Here is a 21,717-nt window from a genome sequence, read left to right on the forward strand (position 1 = left end):
TATGGTCTTTGATATTAAATACTTTCTTCATCTGCTCAAGTAGCTATTAATACAGTATTTACATTTATTTTAGGAAAGAGAGGCTACTGGCTTAAGGCTAAGTTAAATTTATATGAAGAAGCAAATTGAGGTAGGATATACAGTGATTCTTTGTGCCTACTTTATGCCATGGAGCCTCGGGCCATTTCTCATATTTCCCCTGTCTATCAAGGATGAGGAGCTGATAACTAGTTTTATATTGAATACTTTACTATTTGAAGTTTTTCTTTGCCTTTGGAAGTTGGTGAATACAATATGATTTACACTGCCACTGTGATTGATTTCAACTCATATTTAGTTTGTCTCCTTTACTTGTGTGTAACAGTTTCCCATTTTATACAGCTTCTATAGAATAAAAGTGCAAAAGAGAATAACATGGAAAAGTCTTCAAGAAAAATAGTGTTCTAGGTATCATCGAGCATTTTTATGTTAGTCAGTACTTAGTTATTATCAGATATTCAGTACATAATATGATATACGTAAGCAATATTGGAGAAGCTGTTTTATAGGCTGTTTTCAGATAGAGATATGGATGGTGTCATAGTTCATTAGTAACCAGCTTATTTGCTTAGGCCTCTTGTGTATCAGAGACTTGAGGCATTGTGAGTTCTCATTTTCCTTTGCTTTGGGGGAAAGAGGTTTGAAGATACAATTTAAATTGTAGCTATGTCGGTTGATTGGTAGTGCGAAGACAGGTGTCTTGAAAGACACTTTTGGAGAGACACTGTATAGCGCTGCTGGTTATGAACACTTGCTTCTTTTCTGAGTTTGAATCCCAGAATGATTACCTGGCAAGTCACAACCACCTGTTAGTATAGTTTCAAGAGATCGGATTGCTCTTGTGGTATCTGAGCACCAAATATGCACACAAATACAGAGGTACATAAAAATAGGAGTAGATCATTTTTTAAAAATGGAGGGGTTGTTATAAACTTAATGAGAGAAAAGAAAGAACTGTGGGACTTAAAGTCCTTACAACCAGCTTGTGCTCTTCCCAATCCACTGAAGCCTGTCTTGTCCACAAAGAACTGAGAGAGACCTATAGACAAGGGACATGTTAGGAAACCACTGCGGTAATCAAGGCTAGTCATAAAAATGCATTTTTTTAGAAACTATAAAAAGATAGTTTTGAAGTTGTAACTAGTAATAAAGGAAGATGTTCTAATGATCCTGTCTAGTTGCCTGTAGTTCACAGTAATGTTTAAGATGTATTTTGAATAATTATGAAAATTTTTAGAAATTATAGCTAATTTTTTAAGGCGGGTCTCACAGAATTTTGAACTGGAACTTGATATATAGACCAGACTGGCCTCAGAATTTCACCTCCCTCTGCCTCCTGAAAGCTGGGATTAAAGATAGACACAACACATACTTGCTGTAACTATGAATCTTTATACTTAACTATGCTTCTTATGTATGCTTAACCACTGATAGAATCATTGTTTTCCTGTGCTCTGGGAATCCATCATTGGTTCTCTAAGCTTCATTATCCTAAGCATGTCATTCTCTTATTTTATATGTATAAACTAGGTTGTAATTTTCATTGACACATGCTCACATATTTCTCTTCTTTAGATAATACACATTTGTTTTTATGGGAGATCCTCACATGAGCCCTTGCAGTCTCTGTCACTTTGAGAATTCCCTTTTGAGATAGGGTGATGCCCTTTATTGATAGTTCTTTTTGTGTGACAGTTCACTTTTTGCAGTTAATATCTTTTTTTAAGTAGGCACTTGTAATATGTTTGGGGGACAATTAATGCATCTTTATTTTCATGTGTATCATTTAAACTTAGCACATGACATTTATGCCAGAGAGTTCTGCTTTGTCTTTCATATATAAAATCCATTGCATTACAGCACTTGGCACCAGCCGTGTTTGCCCTCTGAAGCCACCAGTGGGTGATTTGCTTCCAAAGCAAAGTAATCCAAAGCGAACTTGAACCAACCGTTTCCTGTGCTCTAATTTACTATTTACATTGTAATACAATTACAATTTACATTGTAATGTGGAAAGTTCAGTTATGGAAAAATGATTGGAAGTTTTTTTCCCTCATCCTTTTGGAGTATACTGCAAGCCTATCTTGCCTGGGGTCTTAATGAGAAGTGTTTCCACAAACATTTCCCCTTTTCCCTTTATCTTGAGGAGCTGAAATTGCATTGTTTTGTGAAATATAATTATAAAGCTATCTCTTGGCATAGTTTTTAATTTAGTGTTAGATCATTTTCTAATTTTGAGTAACTGGTAGAGAAAAAGCTCCAAGGGAATATTAGCACAATTTGACACATAATTAGTCACAGTGTTAAATCTTTTAAACTAAGCTTTAGTATAGTTGCTTCATCTAAAACCTAAAAGACACAACTAGTTTTCCCCCATCATTTCTGTACTGATTATCTGATACACTCTACATATGGAGCTTTACAGGTCGCTTGATCTTATTTGTATCAGATTGAAAATTTGTATCCTTTCTGTTGTCTATGTTGTCTTTGTGTTACTGACAAAATACTTGGGGTATCCAGCCGTATAGGGAGAGCTGCTTAAGTTTCTGTCCATGGCCTCCTTGTTTTGAAGAGGGGAATAGAAGAACAAAGCTGCTCCCTTTATTGTGGCCAGGAAGTTAACAAATGAGTTAAGAGTTCCCAGCTAGCTTTGGAAAGCACACTACCAGTCACCCAACTTCTTCCAGTAGGCCTTGACTCATGAAGATCCCATCTCCTCTTCCCAGTAGCACCATTAGTCAGGAAGCAGGCATTCACAACAGAAGAACATTCAAGCCGAACCTCAACACACACCCTTCAGAAAACAGTCAAATGCTTGGTTCTCTCTGAAAGAAATCAAACTGTGGCACTCAGCGCTCTTCTTAACAAAACGTTTGTCTTCTTCTCACTTACCCTTGATAGGTAAATGGTCTATTAAGACAAATTATTATAAGATATAAATTCTGTTGAATTTTTAAGTCCTGCAAAATAAAAACGGAGATCAGTTTTGAAAACTGCTCTGCAACCTTTTGTTGTTAAGCATGTTCTGTAAATTGTGCGTCTAGAAAGGGTAGGAATGTGGGAAAGGAAAGCAGAAGAATTAAAAATGGTTCCAATAAAATGGTTTAATTTATGCTTCTGCAGTTAAGCAGTGCTCCTGGTTAACAGAAATACCCTTCAGCTACACAGGATTTTGGAGGGTTGGAGGGCACTCATTTGCACATAAATAGCCATTAACTGATAAATTCCCAGAGGTCTCCTGTTGCGTGTTAGTGGTTCTGACCTACTTAGCTAGCTTAAATTTGTTTTACAGAATTATTATAATTCTGTGCTTAGTACTTAAACTTTGTGATTAATGCATGCCTCACAATACAATTAAAGTATAATTACACAGTTTTGCAGTTTCCTATCGTGGTTTTATTACTACAAAGATCTGGATTTTGCAAATATTAAAGGAGTTAAAGTTTGATATTTTTCACTTTTACTGTGATTATGTGATCATATTAAATGGAACTCTTACATCTGAAGAATGGAGGAAGAGAAGTTGGCTAACTCAGTGGGCGACTTGTTAGAATAGAAGGATCTGTAAATACATGACTACTCTGGTGTGCTGTCTACATTGACATGTACCATGCATTCTTGCCTATAGTTTTCAGCTGTTCCTGAACTGAGTCCTCATTCCGTTTTCTTTCCCCAGTTGTTAAAGAAGCAGGATAAATTTGAGTCTGGAGAAGCACTAAAGGAGGTCATGCTAATCTGAACATGGTTAAGATTTTTGTCTTTTGTAAAATGAATAGTTTGGACTATGAGGAACAGGCTAAGTCACTGCTAGCCATATCTGGACCATGGTCTATTTGTTTTGAACTTTAGAATATTTGTAAGTTTTTTAACCACAATTGAAACAGGATGTGGTATTCAGAGCATAAATGTTCCCAGAACCTCAAAGCTTCCCACCTCCCTCACTGGATGTTTTGCAGTTCTTTGAAGCATTGAGTTCAGCTCTCAGTTATACTTGGTTCTGGTAAAGTGCTGCCGTTCGTATCCTAGCACAGTGCTCCTTTCTTTACTGTTGAGAGGGATTTGTGATATGTCTGACACACGTCTCTTTACTGCCTCTTAGGCATCCAGTTAGTATTCTCTTGGATTGGAAATTGGTGAGTGCATCTTAAAGGTCTATAACTTGAAATTTACATTTTTCTCTTAAAAAAGGAATTCCCAGTTAGATGAAATACTAAAGCATAATGAAGCACATGAATTAATCTGAAACATTTAACACTTCAATTTTTAAGAATGCATTAAAAATGTGTATTCTGTTTTATGGAAGAATTATAAGAAAGTTCAGTAACAACCTCTAGTGGACTGCAATACCTTTTCCTATACATTTTTCTGATCATTAGTTTGGGTCAGTGCCTGTGGTGTTTGGCACTCCCCGTATCCTTAAGCAAAGGAGGTGCTGTTAGGATTTTGGCATGTTTGTGTGGTATTCAGCTATATTATATAGAGGAATTTAGCATCATATGCTCTTTGCTTGTTAATATGCATTGAAAGCATTGAACTACATAATCTTAAACTATCTGTATTTGACATTATAGAGGCACATATTATAGGTATTTTCAGATTTTCTTTTTTTAAAAAAAGGAATAGTCAAAAGTAGCAGCTTCTGTGTAAAGTTGATATACAGTTTTCTCTGAAGAGAAAGTGGTTACCCTGTAATGACCAGTCTGATGAATTCAGAAATTCATTGATTGTCCCAGCTCTGGGTAGATTAGTAGAGACTTGCTTGAAGGAGTGGAATTTATGAAATGTTTGCCGCATCCGGCAGGCTGGGCTGCTGTAATACAGCTGCCTCCTCAGTGGTTTGCTTTGATCCTGTGGAATGAAAGGACAGGAGGATCAGCTCAGGTCTAAATGAGATTACAGCTGGTTCTGCTGCTTATCTGGTCTATTGCCAACTAGTGTGGCTTTGCACGTCCTAAGGGGTTTACAACAGAAACTATTTATTGAGTATCATCGGTTTACTCAACACAAGCAGGCTAATCCTTCCCAGCCTCAGCATGCTGTAGAATTGTGCAGGAGCCAAACCAAAAGCTGGTATTGCCAGACCCTCTAGAGCCCTTTGTCTCGCTCTATATTGATTTTTACCTGAGTTAAAGACAGTGAAAAAAATAAAACCAATAACCATTCCTATTGTGAGCAAAAGGTTAATCTTACCTAAAATCTTACAAAAAGCATCTGTTAACCCTAGAAGGGACAGCCTTCCTTTTTGCCTTTTTAGTCAAGTGGGATTTTTTTTTTTTTAGTTTCCAATTTTAAAGAACAAGATAAGAAAAACAGCTTAAGAGATCTTGCTAGGCATTGAAAGTTAAATACTTAAGTCTCTTCTAGTAGTGCTATCTAACAAATGGCTTTGTATATGTAATGTAAGGTGACTTCTAAATAAAACTTTTTACTTTATATCCATTTTGCATAAAATAATTATTTTGCTGTATCATTAGCCAGGCTGGAAACTTTCATTAAGGAAAACTCATCATGAATGACTAATTGTTTTGTTTAGTGATATTTTAGTTGATAGTATATTTCTCTAATAAATACAAGCTGATGATTTGGGTACTGTAAGGATAACTTTCAATAAATAGTTAAGTCTTATTTTACTATTTTGTCAGCTATTTAAAATTTTTTTCATGTAAGATTTTAATTGACATAGTTGGATCTTAAACAAAGATGTTTATCCTGGATGATGTATTGGGTCCGTTGCTTTGTACTGGATTGCCATCTCTTACTCATCAAGTTACTTAACTGTTGGAATGGATTTTTTTTAATCACCAAACTAGGAATAATATTTACTCTGCAGAATTTAATCAAACTAAATTAGAAAATAGTAGAAAATAACACTGAATTAGTTAATCAGCTTAGTCAAGGTTACTGTAGTTGATCAGGAGCCCAAAGGCATTGAAGTTTATATACATAGGATCCTTCCCCTGATGTTAAAAATGGTATTTAAAAATTGCATATCAGCAATCCTAGCAGCTATTCTGACTGTAGATCAGAGTCTTCCTTGGGTGTGTGTGTGTGTGTGTGTGTGTGTGTGTGTGTGTACATGAACATGGAAACTTGGAAGCCAAATACCAATTTTCATGAATTGTTCCTTGGAATTCACCCACTTTAACTCTTTTGAGGAAGGGTTTCATATTGGGACACTGTTTAAGGCCCATTGGGTCAGCAAGACCCAGAATTCCTCCTGTTTCCACACTCTGAACTCTTGCATTGTAAGTGCAAGACACTATGCCTGACTTTGTTTGTTTGTTTGTTTTGTTTTCGTTGGTTCACATGGGTGCAGATAATGGAACTGAGGGCTTCATATTTGCACAGCAAGCATTTTACTGACTGGGATATCTCTCCAGCACCCCTTCCATTGCTACCTCTAAAGGTGTGTGTTCTCAGGTGGAAACAGGAGTTATCACATAAACACAGCCATAAGTAAGAAATTTACGCTATTACTTGGCCATCACTACCAAAAATCTAAAATACAACACAGCTCAAGACTTTTGGTCACTGACATGATGCTGAAGTGAAAAGTTTTGCATCTTAACTCATTTGACAGGCTGCAGTTAAACAGAGGCACCCTAAAAGTATAAAAATTACCTTCAGACCATGCATGAAAACTATATACAGAACTAGCAAGTTTCATGTTTCAACATGGGTCGCAGTCCCAAAATACTTTGTTATTCTAAAATCCCAATCAACTCTGACCCAAAACCATTATTATAATTGAGAGACTCAACTGTAGTTTCAAATGCTTAGGAAGGCCAGAAAATAAACTTTTATATAGGATATATGGATAAGCTCTATTTGTGTCTCTTTCAGTTTGAATGGATACTTGACTGCTTCATAGACAGCCGCAGATGGTAAATACTGATAACTCCAAGTGCTAAGTAAAAGACAAAATAGATACTTAAGAAGAGGACAGTGGTTCCTAGGTTTTCTTTCTCCTAATTGGTAAGGAATATGTATCCTCAGCTACATGTACGTTAAAAAATGTTACTATGGAAACATTGGGAGATTTTCTAAATGTACTATGTGATGGAATCAGCTAAGACTGATACTTATCTTAAGCACATAGCTTGTCCAATATTTAAACCTAATGGGCAAGATGTGTAGCAGTTGAAAATGTAATATTTATCCAATCATTTCTGTTCTACCAAGCCAGCCTCTAAAGCAGTAGGTTGTACTCATTCAGTAATAAATTTTTAGTGCATTTGGAGATAAAAGCTATCGGTGGTGATTGCTTAAACTCCTTCTGCTCAGTCATCTGAATGGTGCAAATCAAAGCATTTTATCAGGCTGTGAGAAGTTTCACCTAGATACTGCTTCCCCTATACACAGGTCACCGTATAAATTATGCTCACAGTTTACAGCATAGCTTGCGCTAGAGTTAAATAGCTGAGTTGCCATTGTTGATGGTGGGTTTGATCTCATAAACCATCGGTTCTAACAGTGACTTTTACTGTGTTTCAGAGGTAATGATGATAAGTTTAGCAATACAGCAGTTCTTCTAGAATGACAGAAAATTAGCTCCACTGTCTATATTACCCAATACTGGGAAGACTAAAAGTAGGAGTGACTGGAGCCTAATGTAAACCCATGTTCTACAAGACAGTGAATTGCAAGAACAAACTATTAATTAGATATTTACCTTTATAAAGACAACTGCTGATTTCTCCCCAAAGGATGTTTTACATCATCCCTTGGAAATACCTTATCATTGTCTTACTAGTTACATAATTAAGCTGTGCTCTCCTTTCAGAATAATTACCAGCAATGCATGCAATATATTTGGTTATCTTTTGTTTCTGTGTTTACTAAAGTTACTTTCCTCCAGATTGTTTAAGCTTTATCAAAAGTAATGGACAGCAAATTACTGTAAACAGTTTCACAAGAGTAAATTTGGGCGGCAGTGGGGGGGGGATTCCTACTGGAATTGTACATGATCTACACTTAGTGCCCCGTGAAATATTTTCACTTTCATCATGAAAATTAATCTTTTCTTGTGTGCAGGTAGATTAGAATTTTCTCTTTTTAGGTAGTATTCACAGCCAGCATGCTATTGTACTCTTGTAAGAAAGAATCTTTGTGGTTCTATCTGTTTTTGCCTTAGTGTCCTCTCTTAAAGCACTGTTATATATTCATTCACAGTGGTGAGCAGTTGTTTCCATTCATCACAAATCTTTGACTTGACACATTTTCTTTCTTTCTTCCTTTTTTTTTTTTTTCGAGACACTTTTTCCAGTGTAGCCCTGGCTGTCGTAGAACCTGTAGTCTAATCTGGCCTTGAATTCAGAGATCTGCCTGCCTCTGCCTCTTCAGTGCTGGAATTAAGGTGTGAGCCATTATGCCCAGCCACCTCAATAATTCTTAGTTCAGTATATGCATGATATATAATATATATAAGTATATATACATATTTTTACATCATGAAATTGGCTTTTTAAAATGACATATTCATGTTTTCATTGGTTCTATGCAGGTGACTCCTGCCATGCACAGATAGCACATGTCAAATTTCAAGCATGTAGAACCAGATAAAAGGTTCATTTGTTGAAGACTTATAAAAAGAAATTAGTGTTATAATAAAAGTCTCTGAAGCTCTCAACTCTTAATACCAGAGCTTTATAGTAAACCTCACAGCACATTGACTTAATGGATAATTTTTTTAGGAACACTTTCTCCCCTTCTTTTCTTGTAAAGAACTATATAAGTATCCGACAGCATCTCTGTAGAGGAGGTTTGTTTAACTAAGTAGTTAGGATAACCATCATTTAAAATCAGAAAGTTTCTTTGCTATTAAATGTAGATTGGCCTGGAGAGGTGGCTCAGTGGTTAAGAGCATTGCCTGTTCTTCCAGAGGTCCTGAGTTCAAGTCCCAGCAACCACATGGTGGTTCACAACCATCTGTAATGAGATCTGGTGCCCTCTACTGGTGTATAAGGCACCCATGGAGGCAGAAGACTGTATGCATAATAAATATATATCTTAAAAAAAATATATAGATTTGTTCTGAATCAGTCTGAGCTGCTTTCTTTTTGATGATTTGTTTTATACATTGATTTGTCATACCCTTTGTCAGTCTATATAGGATTGAATTTAAATAATCTTTAAAGTGATGTATTTTTACAGTGAAGTTACAGATGGGTTTCTGGGAATAGTAGACACTCTAGAGAAGTAAAGACAAAGGGATAAGAGAAATTGGACTGGTAAATTAAGAAAACTATTTCATTGTGCTTAGAAGGTAGAAGAGAAACAAGAGCTATATGTATTTATGCACATAAAAACTACATAATCTCTAGGGAATATAGACTTATAAGTCTATATTCCCTAGCTGGGCATTATGTCATACCAGTGGCGTTATTGTTATTTCCATTAGTATTTGGCTATACTTTTGATTTTAAAAAAAAAAGCAACTTTCTTTTGGAAGCATCACTATGTTCCCTTTGACTCCTAATTGGCTGACTTTTCTAATCCAAACTACTTGTCACTGTTAGATCTGATGATAGGGTTTTTAAATCCATTAACAATTGGCAGTGGCCAGTAGTGTCTCGTATAATTTACTGGTTTTCTTGAGTCTGAGAGAAGTACTGAGGATGCAGAATACTTTAGAGGTTTTAGAAAATTATTTATCAAAGAACACTGCTTTCCCCATTGCATTAGATACTGTAATTATACATCCATACAAACTGTTGACATGGAATTGGATTTGATTTAAATGGAGGGAGGAAAAAGAGACCGGGCATTTTCAATATTTATTGATATGCTCAATCCATTAAGATAAATTAAAGAGCAAATTTGACTGTGACGGGGCCATTTTAGTTGACGTAGTTAGGAATTGGCCAACATTACCATTAGACCCTTTTCTTTTTAGAAATTTATTTGCACCAGTTAGGAAAATTCTCAGAAATAGAATTAAGTTTAGTTTACTTGTATAATAGTTGACCTAAAAATATTTGAGTTTTTACATTTAATACACGTAAAAATGACTCCTGGGTTTTTATGAAACAAAGCGCACTCCCTCATCCTGGCATGTCAGCTAAAGATGTAGTGGAATGATCATAGCTGTCGGAGGGTAACAAAGCACATTCTTATTTATTTTTTATAAGACAGCTTATCTGCCAAAGTATCTTCCTGAACTCATTTTAAATTTTCAATTGGCTGGTGGGGCCAGAAGGGATACTTACCTACTGTGCTTTCTTAGACGACCTCATTCAAAGCGCCAGTGAGCACATGACCAAAAGGAATCTAGTGCTTCATTTTCTCCAGCTGTTTCCCATACTTTCTCACTTTTTTGGTTTTTGGAGACAAGGTTTTTCTGTGTAGCAACAGCACTGGCCATCCTGGAACTCGCTTTGTATACCAGGGTGGTCTGGAACTCACTGAGATCCGCCTGCCTCTCCCTCCCGAGTGCTGGGATTAAAGGTGTGCACCACCATCCATTCTCATTCTCTTTATCCTTAGAGACTACCACTACCTCAGCCCCTCAACATCCACCATTTCCTTGGCATCTGTATAGGCAATGTATTTATTCTCTGACACAGACTCCTACAGGTCATCAGACTTCTTCTGAAGGCCCCCTTCTAAGTTTTAGATGTACTATTAAAGGTGTGTGTGTGGGGGGGGTGTTTAATCAAATGCTTCACAAAGGGCAAGTGATGTGAGTCAGCACATAAACCCGACAACCAAAATTTGATCCTAGAATCAAGGTAGAAGAGAATCATCTCCACAAAGTTGACCTCTGACCTCCACACATACCTTATTTCATGTTTGCCCATAGCATACCCCTGCACCTACACAATAATAAGAGTTAATATTTTTTTACAGAAATGATCTTACTTTTGATTGCCTTTAACCACAAGAACAAAGATTCTCATTCTTCACTGATGATCTTAATAATATATCCTGTTAGCAGATGAACTTGAAAACTGATATTTCCTATTGAAGACTGTTGTCTTACTCCTCAGTCATTTTCTACTATTCCCTTACTTGCTATTAAGCTGGAGAAAGGCCCAGGCGGCGGAGGCGCACACCTTTAATACCAGCACTCAGGAGGCAGAGGCAGGTGGATCTCTGTGAGTTCGAGACCAGCCTGGTCTACAAGAGCTAGTTCCAGGACTGGCTCCAGAGCTACAGAGAAACCGTGACTCGAACAACCATAAATAAATAAATAAATAAATAAATAAATAAATAAATAAATAAATAAATAAATAAAAAACATGTTTGGAGAATGATGAGTTCATAGAAATTGGAAAATTGGATCCATAACTGAATAAAAGCAATTTGAGACATTTAGAAATGAGTTGTCATGTACTGATAATCAATTGCATGGAACTTCCTTTAACAATTCTTAAATCATAATGTCACACTATCAAACAGTTTCTTACATTTGTAATTTCATAAAACATCAACTACCCTTCCATTGTGGCCTTAAGTCATAACATCTTAAAGTATAATAAAATGGAAACCTTAAAATGCAGCATAAACTTTTTCCTTTGTTCTTTGTTACAAACATAAGTTGAACTGTAACCACAAAGGTAGAAATAGATCATAATAGAGAAATGTATTCAATCAATCAAGACCATATAGTACAGATCACCCATTATTTGCTGCTTACCTTGTGTCCTGCAAATGGTGCTGGTGCTAAAGTGCCAAGCTGCTTGTATTGCTGTGACATGGACTATTCATTCCTGCATGGGAGAGTATTGTGATAGACAGTTGGAATGTTTCTTTGCATATGTATAAAATCACACATGTACATACACATCAAGCTGGGTTATTTGATGAAAATGTCATCAAGGTTAAGAAGATCAATCCAGACAAAACCCTCTTACACAGCCCACACAACATTGTACACAAGGATCTATACATTTAGGCTTCCTGCTAATACAAAGACTAATTTTGCAATACTAGCTATCTGAGAAACTTCTATTTTTTTGAATGTTTTAATTTTTCAGATCATAGTCCTGCAGTACTTTTGCTGTAGCCTTAATGCACACACTTTGTCTGGTGGTTAGCACCTTGTAGGTGCTTTGTAGGACTAGATCCTGCCATGTTCCTGTGAGCTCAGCTGCTGGACAGGGTGGTCCTGGTGTTAGGTTCACTCTTCCCTCTAGAACACATTTTAGGCATTTTCACTTAAACATCGATTATAAACCAAACTAGATCTCCCTCTTATAGTAATTAACTATCCCTTCCAACTGCTTTGTTTTGTTTTCACCAAACTTAGCAGGGACATAAGCTCCTCTGTCCTCTCCTGCAGACTGCTAGATAGTTACTGCTGGCCTTCTTTTCCTTCATAACCTAGCTCAGTCACACACTAACCTTCCTAGGTGCTCCCAGCTGCTTTCCTCATGGTCTCTCCTCTCTCTGGTCCATTTTGGCTTTACCAGACTCCTCTTTCCCAAGTGCTGTTTTACTCTATCATCTCCATTCAGATCTCCGTAATGCCTGACAGCTGAATGAAGGGCTTGGCTTTGTCTCTAACTGCAGAATTTACCATAACCGCTTTTTATTTTTCTGATTTCAGACAGTGATTGTCACTGGGTAACTTCTTAAAAAGCAAATGAAGAAAAGATGATTGAACAAAATGACATCCATTTCTATTTACTTTATTGCCTTCTAGTGCTACTACAAAAATTCCCCACTGTAGTCAGTGGATTGGTTTTCCTTCAAACTCTGTTGTTTTACATGTTCTTTTAAAGATACAAAGTATACTTCTGTATTTGTGGCTTATCATGAACTTTGATTTTTTGCAGGATTTTTCTCATTAGTTGTAAGGTCTCATGTGATCTGGAACCCACTTGTTTTCCTGGCACCCGTTGTGCTTCACTGGCCCTGTGATCTGACTCTCTAGCCGTGCCAGCCTCGGCACATCAGTTCTTGCCTTTTTCTCTCTGCAGTGTTCTTCCCCGTTATCCACACCCCCCCCCACCCATATTCATGTTCATTTGGGTGTTTTGTTTAAGTGTCAGCTTTCCAGCGGTGTTTCTTTTCATCATAGTTGAATATTAGTTGTGTCACTCCTCTGTTGTAACAGACTCTAAACTCTAGCAGGCCAGAGACTTTGTCCTCTTAGCTTTGTGGATGTCCTAAGAACACTGGAGAATGTTTTGAATTAGAGTGGAGTAGATTTTGCACGCCTTCCTCCTTTCTTCATTTTCACCTAAGTAGAATTTACATGTCTTCTCTCTGTAACTTGGTAAAACAGGCTTACATGTGTGTTTTGTGAGTAACTGAAACAACTCTTTGAGCAAATTATGTTTTTCATATACATATACACAATAGAGGATGAAATGTGTCCAGGCTCCTGCCCAGAATTATGACACTGTCACTTCATGTGATCCATGGTGCAACTAGCTGCATGGCCATTTCCTTATCTGTGGTGGTAATTACACAGAATGTTCTCAATATATGGGATAATTGCTGTTATTTCCCAGAATGAAGGATTATTTGGTACAAATTTAATGCCGTAAGACATGTGAATAGTGGGCTAGAAAGAGTCTGGGTGTAATCATGGAGTTATGGGTACTTCTAAAGACTTTTATGTGCTTTTCCCAAAAACCCTGTTAGGTGGCTTTAACAACCATAGCCACCGTTCTTGACTAAGGAGACCAGGAATGGGAGTCTTTTCTTCCAAGGCCACACAGCTTCGCTAGCTTTGTTGTAACTAGCAACATAGCACATTCTTTTCTGGTATCAATTCTTCACTTGTAAGATTTGAGTAATAATTGTTTCTGCCTCACAGGATGAGAAATAATACTTATAAAATAGTTGACATAATATCAGGCTCGTAGTAAATACTAATACGTGCTCAGTGTCGGTATTATTTCTACTATGAAAGCTGCAATTTGAGTAACTTGACATTTGGCAAATTTATTTTCTGTTACTGTATTTCATCGTTTATAATGTAAGATGGCCTGGTTATATATATATTCCATTTGTGTGTATCAGAATTACTTCAAGCTGCACGAAAGCTGTTTTTACTCAAAACAGTTTCCAAGTCGTTGGGGAAATGTGTGTGTGTGTGTGTGTGTGTGTGTGTGTGTGTGTGTAGGGTTGGTAAACCTTACCTTTTATGCAGCAAATCTCTTTTCTTATTTTCCTCTGATTGTTCAAAAAGGTAGAAAGTATTTTTGAAGATATCTGTGGCACCTGGAGTTAGATGTTTCCGATGTTTTCTCCTTTCACAGTCGTGTCCCTAATGATGGTGCTCCCTTTACTGCCAGCACTTTGTAATGCACCATTTCTTCACTAGTTTCTTATAATTAGTTTTCCTTTCCAGAAATTTGGATTTTAAAAATACCTGAGACTGCATGGGTATCTTTAACTGGTAGCTGTATGCGGATGTGTGGTTCAGCCTCCATAATGGTTGATGCTTGCCATTTCTTCAGAGATAGACAAATGGTGATTGAGTCATGATTCACCCTGAGTGCAACAGACGTATGAAGTTTGAACACTGGCGATCTAAGTAGGAAAGTTTGCATATTCTGGGTACGCAGCTCTTCCGATCTGTAATACTCGATGCACATTTCTCAGACACTTAGTTTGGGGTCAGTGTCTCAGCTTTAATTAGACTCTGTCTTTCTCTGCTTACTCTGGAAAGGAATGCACTAGCAGTGTAAGATATTTACATATGCTTTGTGCTTAACCATTATCTACTCACATCTCTGAATTATATTCCCGGGCTTACCAGTAGATATTCCTACTGTGTCTTCACTTTTTCCTGGAAAAGTAAAAGGTGGGGCGTGTCTGCTGTCCTTTTCAAAATTGCCTTAGTACACGTTATGTCTTTCTCTAGTTTTAGCTAATGCAGAATTCTGCCATGGCTGTTGGCTTTTCAATGCGCAGGTTCACCCTTGTGTCTCCAGGTCCTTCTTCCCCTCACTGAAGTTTCCTTAGTCCATAGAATGAGAACGCAGCAACAATTAATGTTTAATCTTTAAAAGACCGTATGTTGTAAGTTAGCGTGTAAAGGAAGTGTCTGACCTTCAGGGTCAACCCTCAGCTATATGAGCTTTGGATGTATTATTTAAATTTTCTGCTATCAGCTTCATCTTTTGTAATGAGTCATCTCATGGGCTTTGGATTTTCTTCATTTAGTTGACATGTCAAAACATAACATTTGTTCATCTTGTCGGGTAACATGTTATGGTGCTTGTATCTGCTGCGAAGCAGTCAAGTCAGCTCAAGCATATCTAGTTCTTTAGACATTCATCCTTTCTTATGGTGTAATGTCAAACTTATAATAGATTTTTAATTAATGTGTGTGTGTGTGTGTGTGTGTGTACCAGTAGGGATTAATTCTTGGGTCTTGTGCACAAGCAAGCCCTCTACCACTGAGCTATAGCACCAGCCTCTATGTTTGTAATATGCAATACATAATTATTTTCTATACTCACTTTGCATAGCACAGCAGAACTTTCTGTACCTGGTTTGTTTCACTTAGCATGATCTCCATTTGTCAGAATATTTTCTCATTTTTGATGGAGGGAAGAAGTAGGCAGGCAGGTGGCAACACATGAATATCCATATGTGTGAAGGCTTGAGGTTATTGTTGGTTGTCTTCATTTGCTCCCCATTTTAGTTATTTATTAAGACATGGTCTATCACAGAACATGGAGGTGGCTGACTCAACTAGTCTAGTTGACCAACAAGCCCCAAGGGATCCTCCTGCCTCACCCTTTCCAGTACCGGCATTAGAGATAATGTCAAACTCCACAGCCTCTGCATCAGCTTGTGGATTCAGGTGCCTGCCCTCTGAGAGTTCCTGGCCTGACTTCCATGATATGTGGAAGTACTAGCCAGATTAGCCCTTTCCCCCCAACTTGCTTTTGGTCATGGTGTTTTATCACACTAATCAAAACTAATTGCACCACTTGGCAAGCATTTTACCAGCCAAGTTGTCTTGCAGCCTCAGAATTTTCTTCTTTTATGGCTGAGTAAAATGTTTATCACATTTTCTCTGTCCCTTCATCACTTGATGGATGGAGCATTGTTTCCATTTCTTGTGTGTAGTAAGTAGTGCTGAAGTAAATAGGAATGCAGATGTCTGACACACTGACCTCATTTCCTTTGTATTCATGCTCAGGCATGGGCTGGCTGACTCATGGCCATTCACTTTTAATTTTTTGAGGAACCCCCATAGTGACAAAAAACATAATAAATCCCTGCCAATAGTGTAAAAGGGTTCCCCTTTCTCTACATTCTCACCAGCACTAGTTTGCCTATTTTCCTATATAGCAACTGCCATTCTTTAAACCAGAGTACATTTTTATTCAAAACAGTAGATACTAGTGGGGCAGTGGTGGTGCACTCAGGAGGTAGTGACAGGTAGTGATCTCTGCATTCAAGGCCAGCCTGGTCTATAAAGTGAGATCTAGGACAGCCAGGACTACATAACACTATGAAACCCTATCTCAAAACACAAAAGCAAGCAAACAAAACAAGTAGATAATTTACATATCTATCTTTGAGATATAAGAGTACAGGGAAAAGAAAAGAGAACAAAAAATAAATCTTTCTGTACAGCATTTTCCCCTTTTTAAAAGTTAGTAGTAGAGAAAGATACCTTTGCAAATAGAAATTTTATTGAGTTATTGATTGAGAATTTCATATATGCATGTAGTGTGTTTCAATCAAATCCACTCTGCATTTCTTCCCCTACAATTCCTCCCTTCTAGAAACCATTCCTAGCTAAAATGAAAATACCTCATTATGATTTTAATTTTTATATTACTTTTCATATGCCTGTTAGCTGTTTGTGTGTAGTCTTTTGAGACATGTCTGACATATTTTAGAGTCATTTTTTCTTATGTTAATGATGAGATTTTGAACTTTGTTCTGTATATTGACCCCTGTCATATGTGTAGTTTGTAAATATTTTCTCTCTGACTTTAATTGTTTTAAGTTGATTGTTTCCATTGTGGTACAGAAATGTTTTAGCTTAATATTCGTTGTCTATTTTTGTGTTTTCTTCCTGTTTTGGGGGGTCTTGTTCAAAAGCTCCTTGGCTCTTCAGTGTCCTGAATTATTTCTTCCAGTAGTTTGCTTCAGGTCCTATATAAAACTCTTTAATTTACTCTGAGTTTATTTTGTTACTTGTGAGGATTGGCGGACTGATCCCCTCACCCACTCCCCATATTTGAGGTAGGATCTTGCTGTGTAGCCAGAATAGCTTCATACTCATGGTCCCTCTGCTTTGTCCTCCTGTGTGCAGAGATTACAGGTGTGCCCCCACCAATCCCAGCAGATGAGATGATTAATTAACATTGTAGGTGAGAGAGTTTCTTACACATAGAAACTAATTAGAAATGTTATTATTTCCTAGGGAGTATGTTTTAGTGAATAAAGAAGTGACTTATATAGAAGTAGTGAATAATACAGTGTTTATTATCCTTTAACGTCAGTATATCTGAAAAAAGATACTAAAATCCGGGGGAAATAGTGACTGTTTTGGTTGGGCTTTAGTGTGGAAGGTATTCCTGATCTTTTCTGTGTTACCAGGAGCAGCTGAATTAGTTGCCAGAGAATGCTAGTAACGTATTCTAACCTACAGGACCTAAACTGGCCCGTCTCTAGCCTCTGATTTAAATTGAGAGCATCTCAGGCAGGTTTTTACACAGAGAACACATCAGATACTTAGCTAGGGCTTTTGTCTTTGTTGTCTTACTTTGTTTTCAGAATAGCTTTCTATTTGTTCTTTGCCAAGACATTCGTACACCTTTTTCATACCTAAAGTAAGATTAAGTAGTGCCCCATGATTGTACGGAAATCTGATGTAAAGAGGCAGAAGCTCCTAATATTATGTAATTTATATTTAGAATTTTTGCTCACTGGTGTATAGTTATGTGACAAGATGTGGTGTTGTAACCACTTTGTAGAATTACTTTATGTGCATGTCCTAAATGAATTGCTTAAAGCATCAAGAAAAAGTACATTTAAATTAATTATTTTTTAAAGTATTGGTTACATTCCTTAGTTAAAAACAATTTCTGTCAACGGAAGCCTTGGGTTTTCTTTCCTTTCCGTCTCGTTGTTTTCTGTACAGCTGAAGAGAACAAATGGCAGGGTGATAATCCTCGTGGTTACTTCTGCTCTCCAGGTATGGCAGTGATGGGAACAGACAAAGAAATAGCCTCACTCCACATTCAACACAACATTTTATTAGCTTGTGGCTTGCTTTTGCGATGCCTCTCTTCCCAGTCATTAAGAAAGCAGTCTCTGTTCTTCCTCTGCACAGGCTGCTAACCTCAGTTTTCTGCACCTGTGTTTCTGTTAGAGTCCAAAATATGTTTAAAATTTAAGTTTAGCTAACCAAAAAGTAATTAATGATAAATCACAATTTAAGACAGTATTGAATTATACTGTGTTAATGAACAGAATTTTTTGTTTTACTTTGTGAAAATGATTTCGTACTCTGTTGGTCCAGTAACCAAGACTGTCCCCAGTTTTATATACCAGCACCAAGGACTGCTGCTTTCTGCCTATGCAAGGAAAAATGTTCAGCTTACAATACCACACACGAGCCAATGTTCTTACCTTCCTCCCAATATATGTGCCCTAAAAACCTCAAGAGAAAATGGTTTAAAAATTATTTTCATGTCTAGATTCTAAGGAAAATCATTGTTATACATAAATTGCAAAATGGAGACCCTCATATGAAGCTGCCTATTTCTCATTTGGATCTGACATATTAAAAAGCATATAATTAATGGTTGACATTAGTAATTAACATTAGCTTTATGGTGTTTAATACGTTATCATTCATCCTTCAAATAACAAGAAATGCATTATGCCTTGGCCTAAAAATTTTAGTTATATAAGTGCTCCTTCAGTTTTCTTATGATATAATCATGAAAAAGAGTAAAATATGTTGAAAAGATTTTTGCTTTGATTTCTTGAATGTGAGCTATAGTTTATTTCTTTTTAGGAGTGTTCATCAGCAATTGTGTCAGGAACTTCAAAGAGACAATGTGGACCTAATTGCTCAGTCTTCATTATCGGCTAAAGAGCGCCACCTTGCTGCAGTCGCCAGTGCACTGTGGAGGCATTTCTTTTCATTTCTGAAGAGTCAGAGAATGGCGCACTCTGTGCCTCTCTCCCAGCTTGCAGATGCCGCTGCAGGTCAGCATTAATTGTTCATTGCTCATTGCTTTCTGCTTTTGCATACTTTTGTCAGTATTTTCCTCTGTTTGGTGTCAATCTCTTGCTTTATAACAAACATTGTGACAGATCTATGATGAAATGAATGACATGTTGAAGTTGAGTACCTTTGACTTATGTATCATTAAAGAGTAAATGATAATTTGTTGAAAAAAAATGTAATTTTCAGATGTAAACATTGAATGCTCATAAACTTTTCTTACACTCACAACTATTTGCAAAGTAAGGTAGCATTTGATTATATCTAGTTTAAGTAGTATATTTTGATATTTCCTGAACAATTAATCTAAATATAAGATAATTTGTATGACGACCAAGGGAGTTGGGGAGAATAGCCCTAAAACACCAAGAGGATAGGATCGGGATGGAATGAAGTGCTTAGAATTACTGTTCTGACTTCCCCTAGATTTTATTTAGATTGTAATTTTTATTTAAAATGGTTATTGGCCCAAATACATGCTCTTAGGCTTTCAGGCACTCTGAATAATATAATATACAATTAGGCAAGGTTTTAATATATGAACATATTTTCAGTTTACTGAGAAGAGGCCATTATATATTTTTTTCAAAGAACAATCATGTCCATAATATGTTAAAAAGCTCCTGAATAGGCAAGAGATTTGTAGCATTGCTGCATATATTTAAATAATGTTCATTTGAAAGTATTTTATGTATTTAAATGTAATGCTTTGAAGAAATAACAGTAACAAAAAAATCCCGATGGTCTAAATCAGTATTTATTTTATTCTCGAATTGATGAGGAAAGATGAACTAAAAAAGTCCATAAATAATGGGATGAATGTTTAAAAAGTGGATAAGAAGTTGAAATCTTGCCAGCAGTTCAGACTTTGTCCAAAGTACATTAAGACTTTAAGTATAGCTAGAATGTTGTGGTAAGGTCATGGTTTCCAACTAGTGTGGTGTCTGAAGTAATACATGTTGGTATTCAGTAAGTTGAACTATATTCTGTCATCCAGAATGCTAGACCATCAATAGAAGTAGTATTGTCTTTATTTAGTTGGCACTGTCCTAGGTAAATGACAAATAAATCCAGAGTCAAAGGTGTAGATTTCAGATTTGAAGTAGACTTAGGTTGAGAGAGAATAATTTCCTTCATTTAAGAAAAAGTAACTTCTGTAGGTACTAGGGATATACCAGTGTGGGAGGTAGCACAAACAAGAAAACTGTGTTCTCACAGAGATTATGATCTAGTGAGTGGTAGGGCCAAAAATAATTTGTTGTTTCTGAGAGTCTTGCTCTGTAGCCCAGGCTGGTTCAACTGTGATCCCCATGACTCAGATTCCCAAATCTGGATTACTGTTGAACAGCAAACACCACCTCTAGCAAAAACAAACCAAAATGGGGAGGGGGCAAAAGGCAGGCTGAAGTTTTAAATAGAGTGCTCAGGGCGGCACCGACTTGAATGAGGAGGACACGAGAGGGAAAGAACAGTGTTTAGGGAACTAAAGGAGCAGATACAGGCTTAGGTGGAGCAGGAAAGGGTGAGAGCCTGACGTGTGGTTTAGTAATGGAAAGGCTGTGCTCTACCTTCTAAAGAAGTGTAAAGACTTCCATTTGTACTTCGAGATTAGAAATTGGTATTTTTTCAAAAGAGGAAATGTAATCCTTCTGAGTGAGACAAAGGGAAGCAAAGAGGGAATTAAGGCAGTTAGGAAATTATTCAAACAACCCAAACCAGCTTGGATTAAAGTTGTAGTGTAGATGGTAAGAAATGGTCAGATCTAAAGGAAGGGAAATGACAGAATTTGCTAACAAAAAGGTAAGGTAATCAGAGTAGTTCATGAGAGGATTCAAGAGCAACTAGCAATTTGCTGAGATAAGATTATGAAGGAATCATTTTGTGTCAGAAAACTGGCGATTCTTAAATTTGAAGGTGTTTTGATATAAGGTATCCATTAAAATCAACTACATTAAATAAGAACTTGTCTATAATAAGCTAGGCTTCCCAGACATTTTCTGAGATGGATGTTTTGTCTTTAAACTATCCATGGATAAATAGTCCTTAAAATCAAGAGACTGACTAAAGCCTTCATGGGTGTAGGAATCCATGGAGAGAAAAGGTGTGTGTGGATCAGTTCACAGTGTATTTCTAGGTTGAGATTTGTAGTCTAAGCAGAGCAAAAAAGGACACTGGAAAGGAGTGCAGATAAGACGCAATCCAAGAAAGGGTGATACCCTGGACACTAGGAAGGGAAGGGCCCAAGAAAAGGTGACCTGAGAATCGATCATTGCCTTTAACAGGAGGGCCAAGTAAGTGACCAGAACCTGAAGAATGGCTTTTTTTGAGGGGAGGTTGGGGGGTTCAAATGCTTCTGTACATATGGAGTCGGGTGAGTTCTTCTATAGTTCTCTGCCTTATAAAAGCACGATGTCTTGCTGAAGTGTAAGCCAGTTGGCTAGAGAGTTCCCAGGATCTACCTGTCACCACACCCTAACACAGGATGGTAGGCATGCAAGGCCTCGCCCCACTTT

At 37.0% G+C, this 21,717-nt stretch overlaps 1 protein-coding gene across 1 annotated transcript in view; it reads left to right on the forward strand.

Annotated features, from left to right (window-relative positions):
• Nucleotides 1-21,717, forward strand: part of Mms22l (MMS22 like, DNA repair protein) — a 105,138-nt gene that overhangs the window by 54,417 nt on the left and 29,004 nt on the right. Inside the window, exon 15 of the mRNA XM_050144948.1 lies at nt 18,992-19,185. Within this exon, the coding sequence (XP_050000905.1) occupies nt 18,992-19,185 (194 nt within the window). The remainder of the gene's footprint in view (nt 1-18,991; nt 19,186-21,717) is intronic.

Source organism: Alexandromys fortis, unplaced genomic scaffold (genome assembly GCF_014885135.2).
Source record: "Alexandromys fortis isolate MF-2015 unplaced genomic scaffold, M_Fortis_MF-2015_v1.1 scaffold_2_1_26212458, whole genome shotgun sequence".
NCBI classification, from domain to species: domain Eukaryota; kingdom Metazoa; phylum Chordata; class Mammalia; order Rodentia; family Cricetidae; genus Alexandromys; species Alexandromys fortis.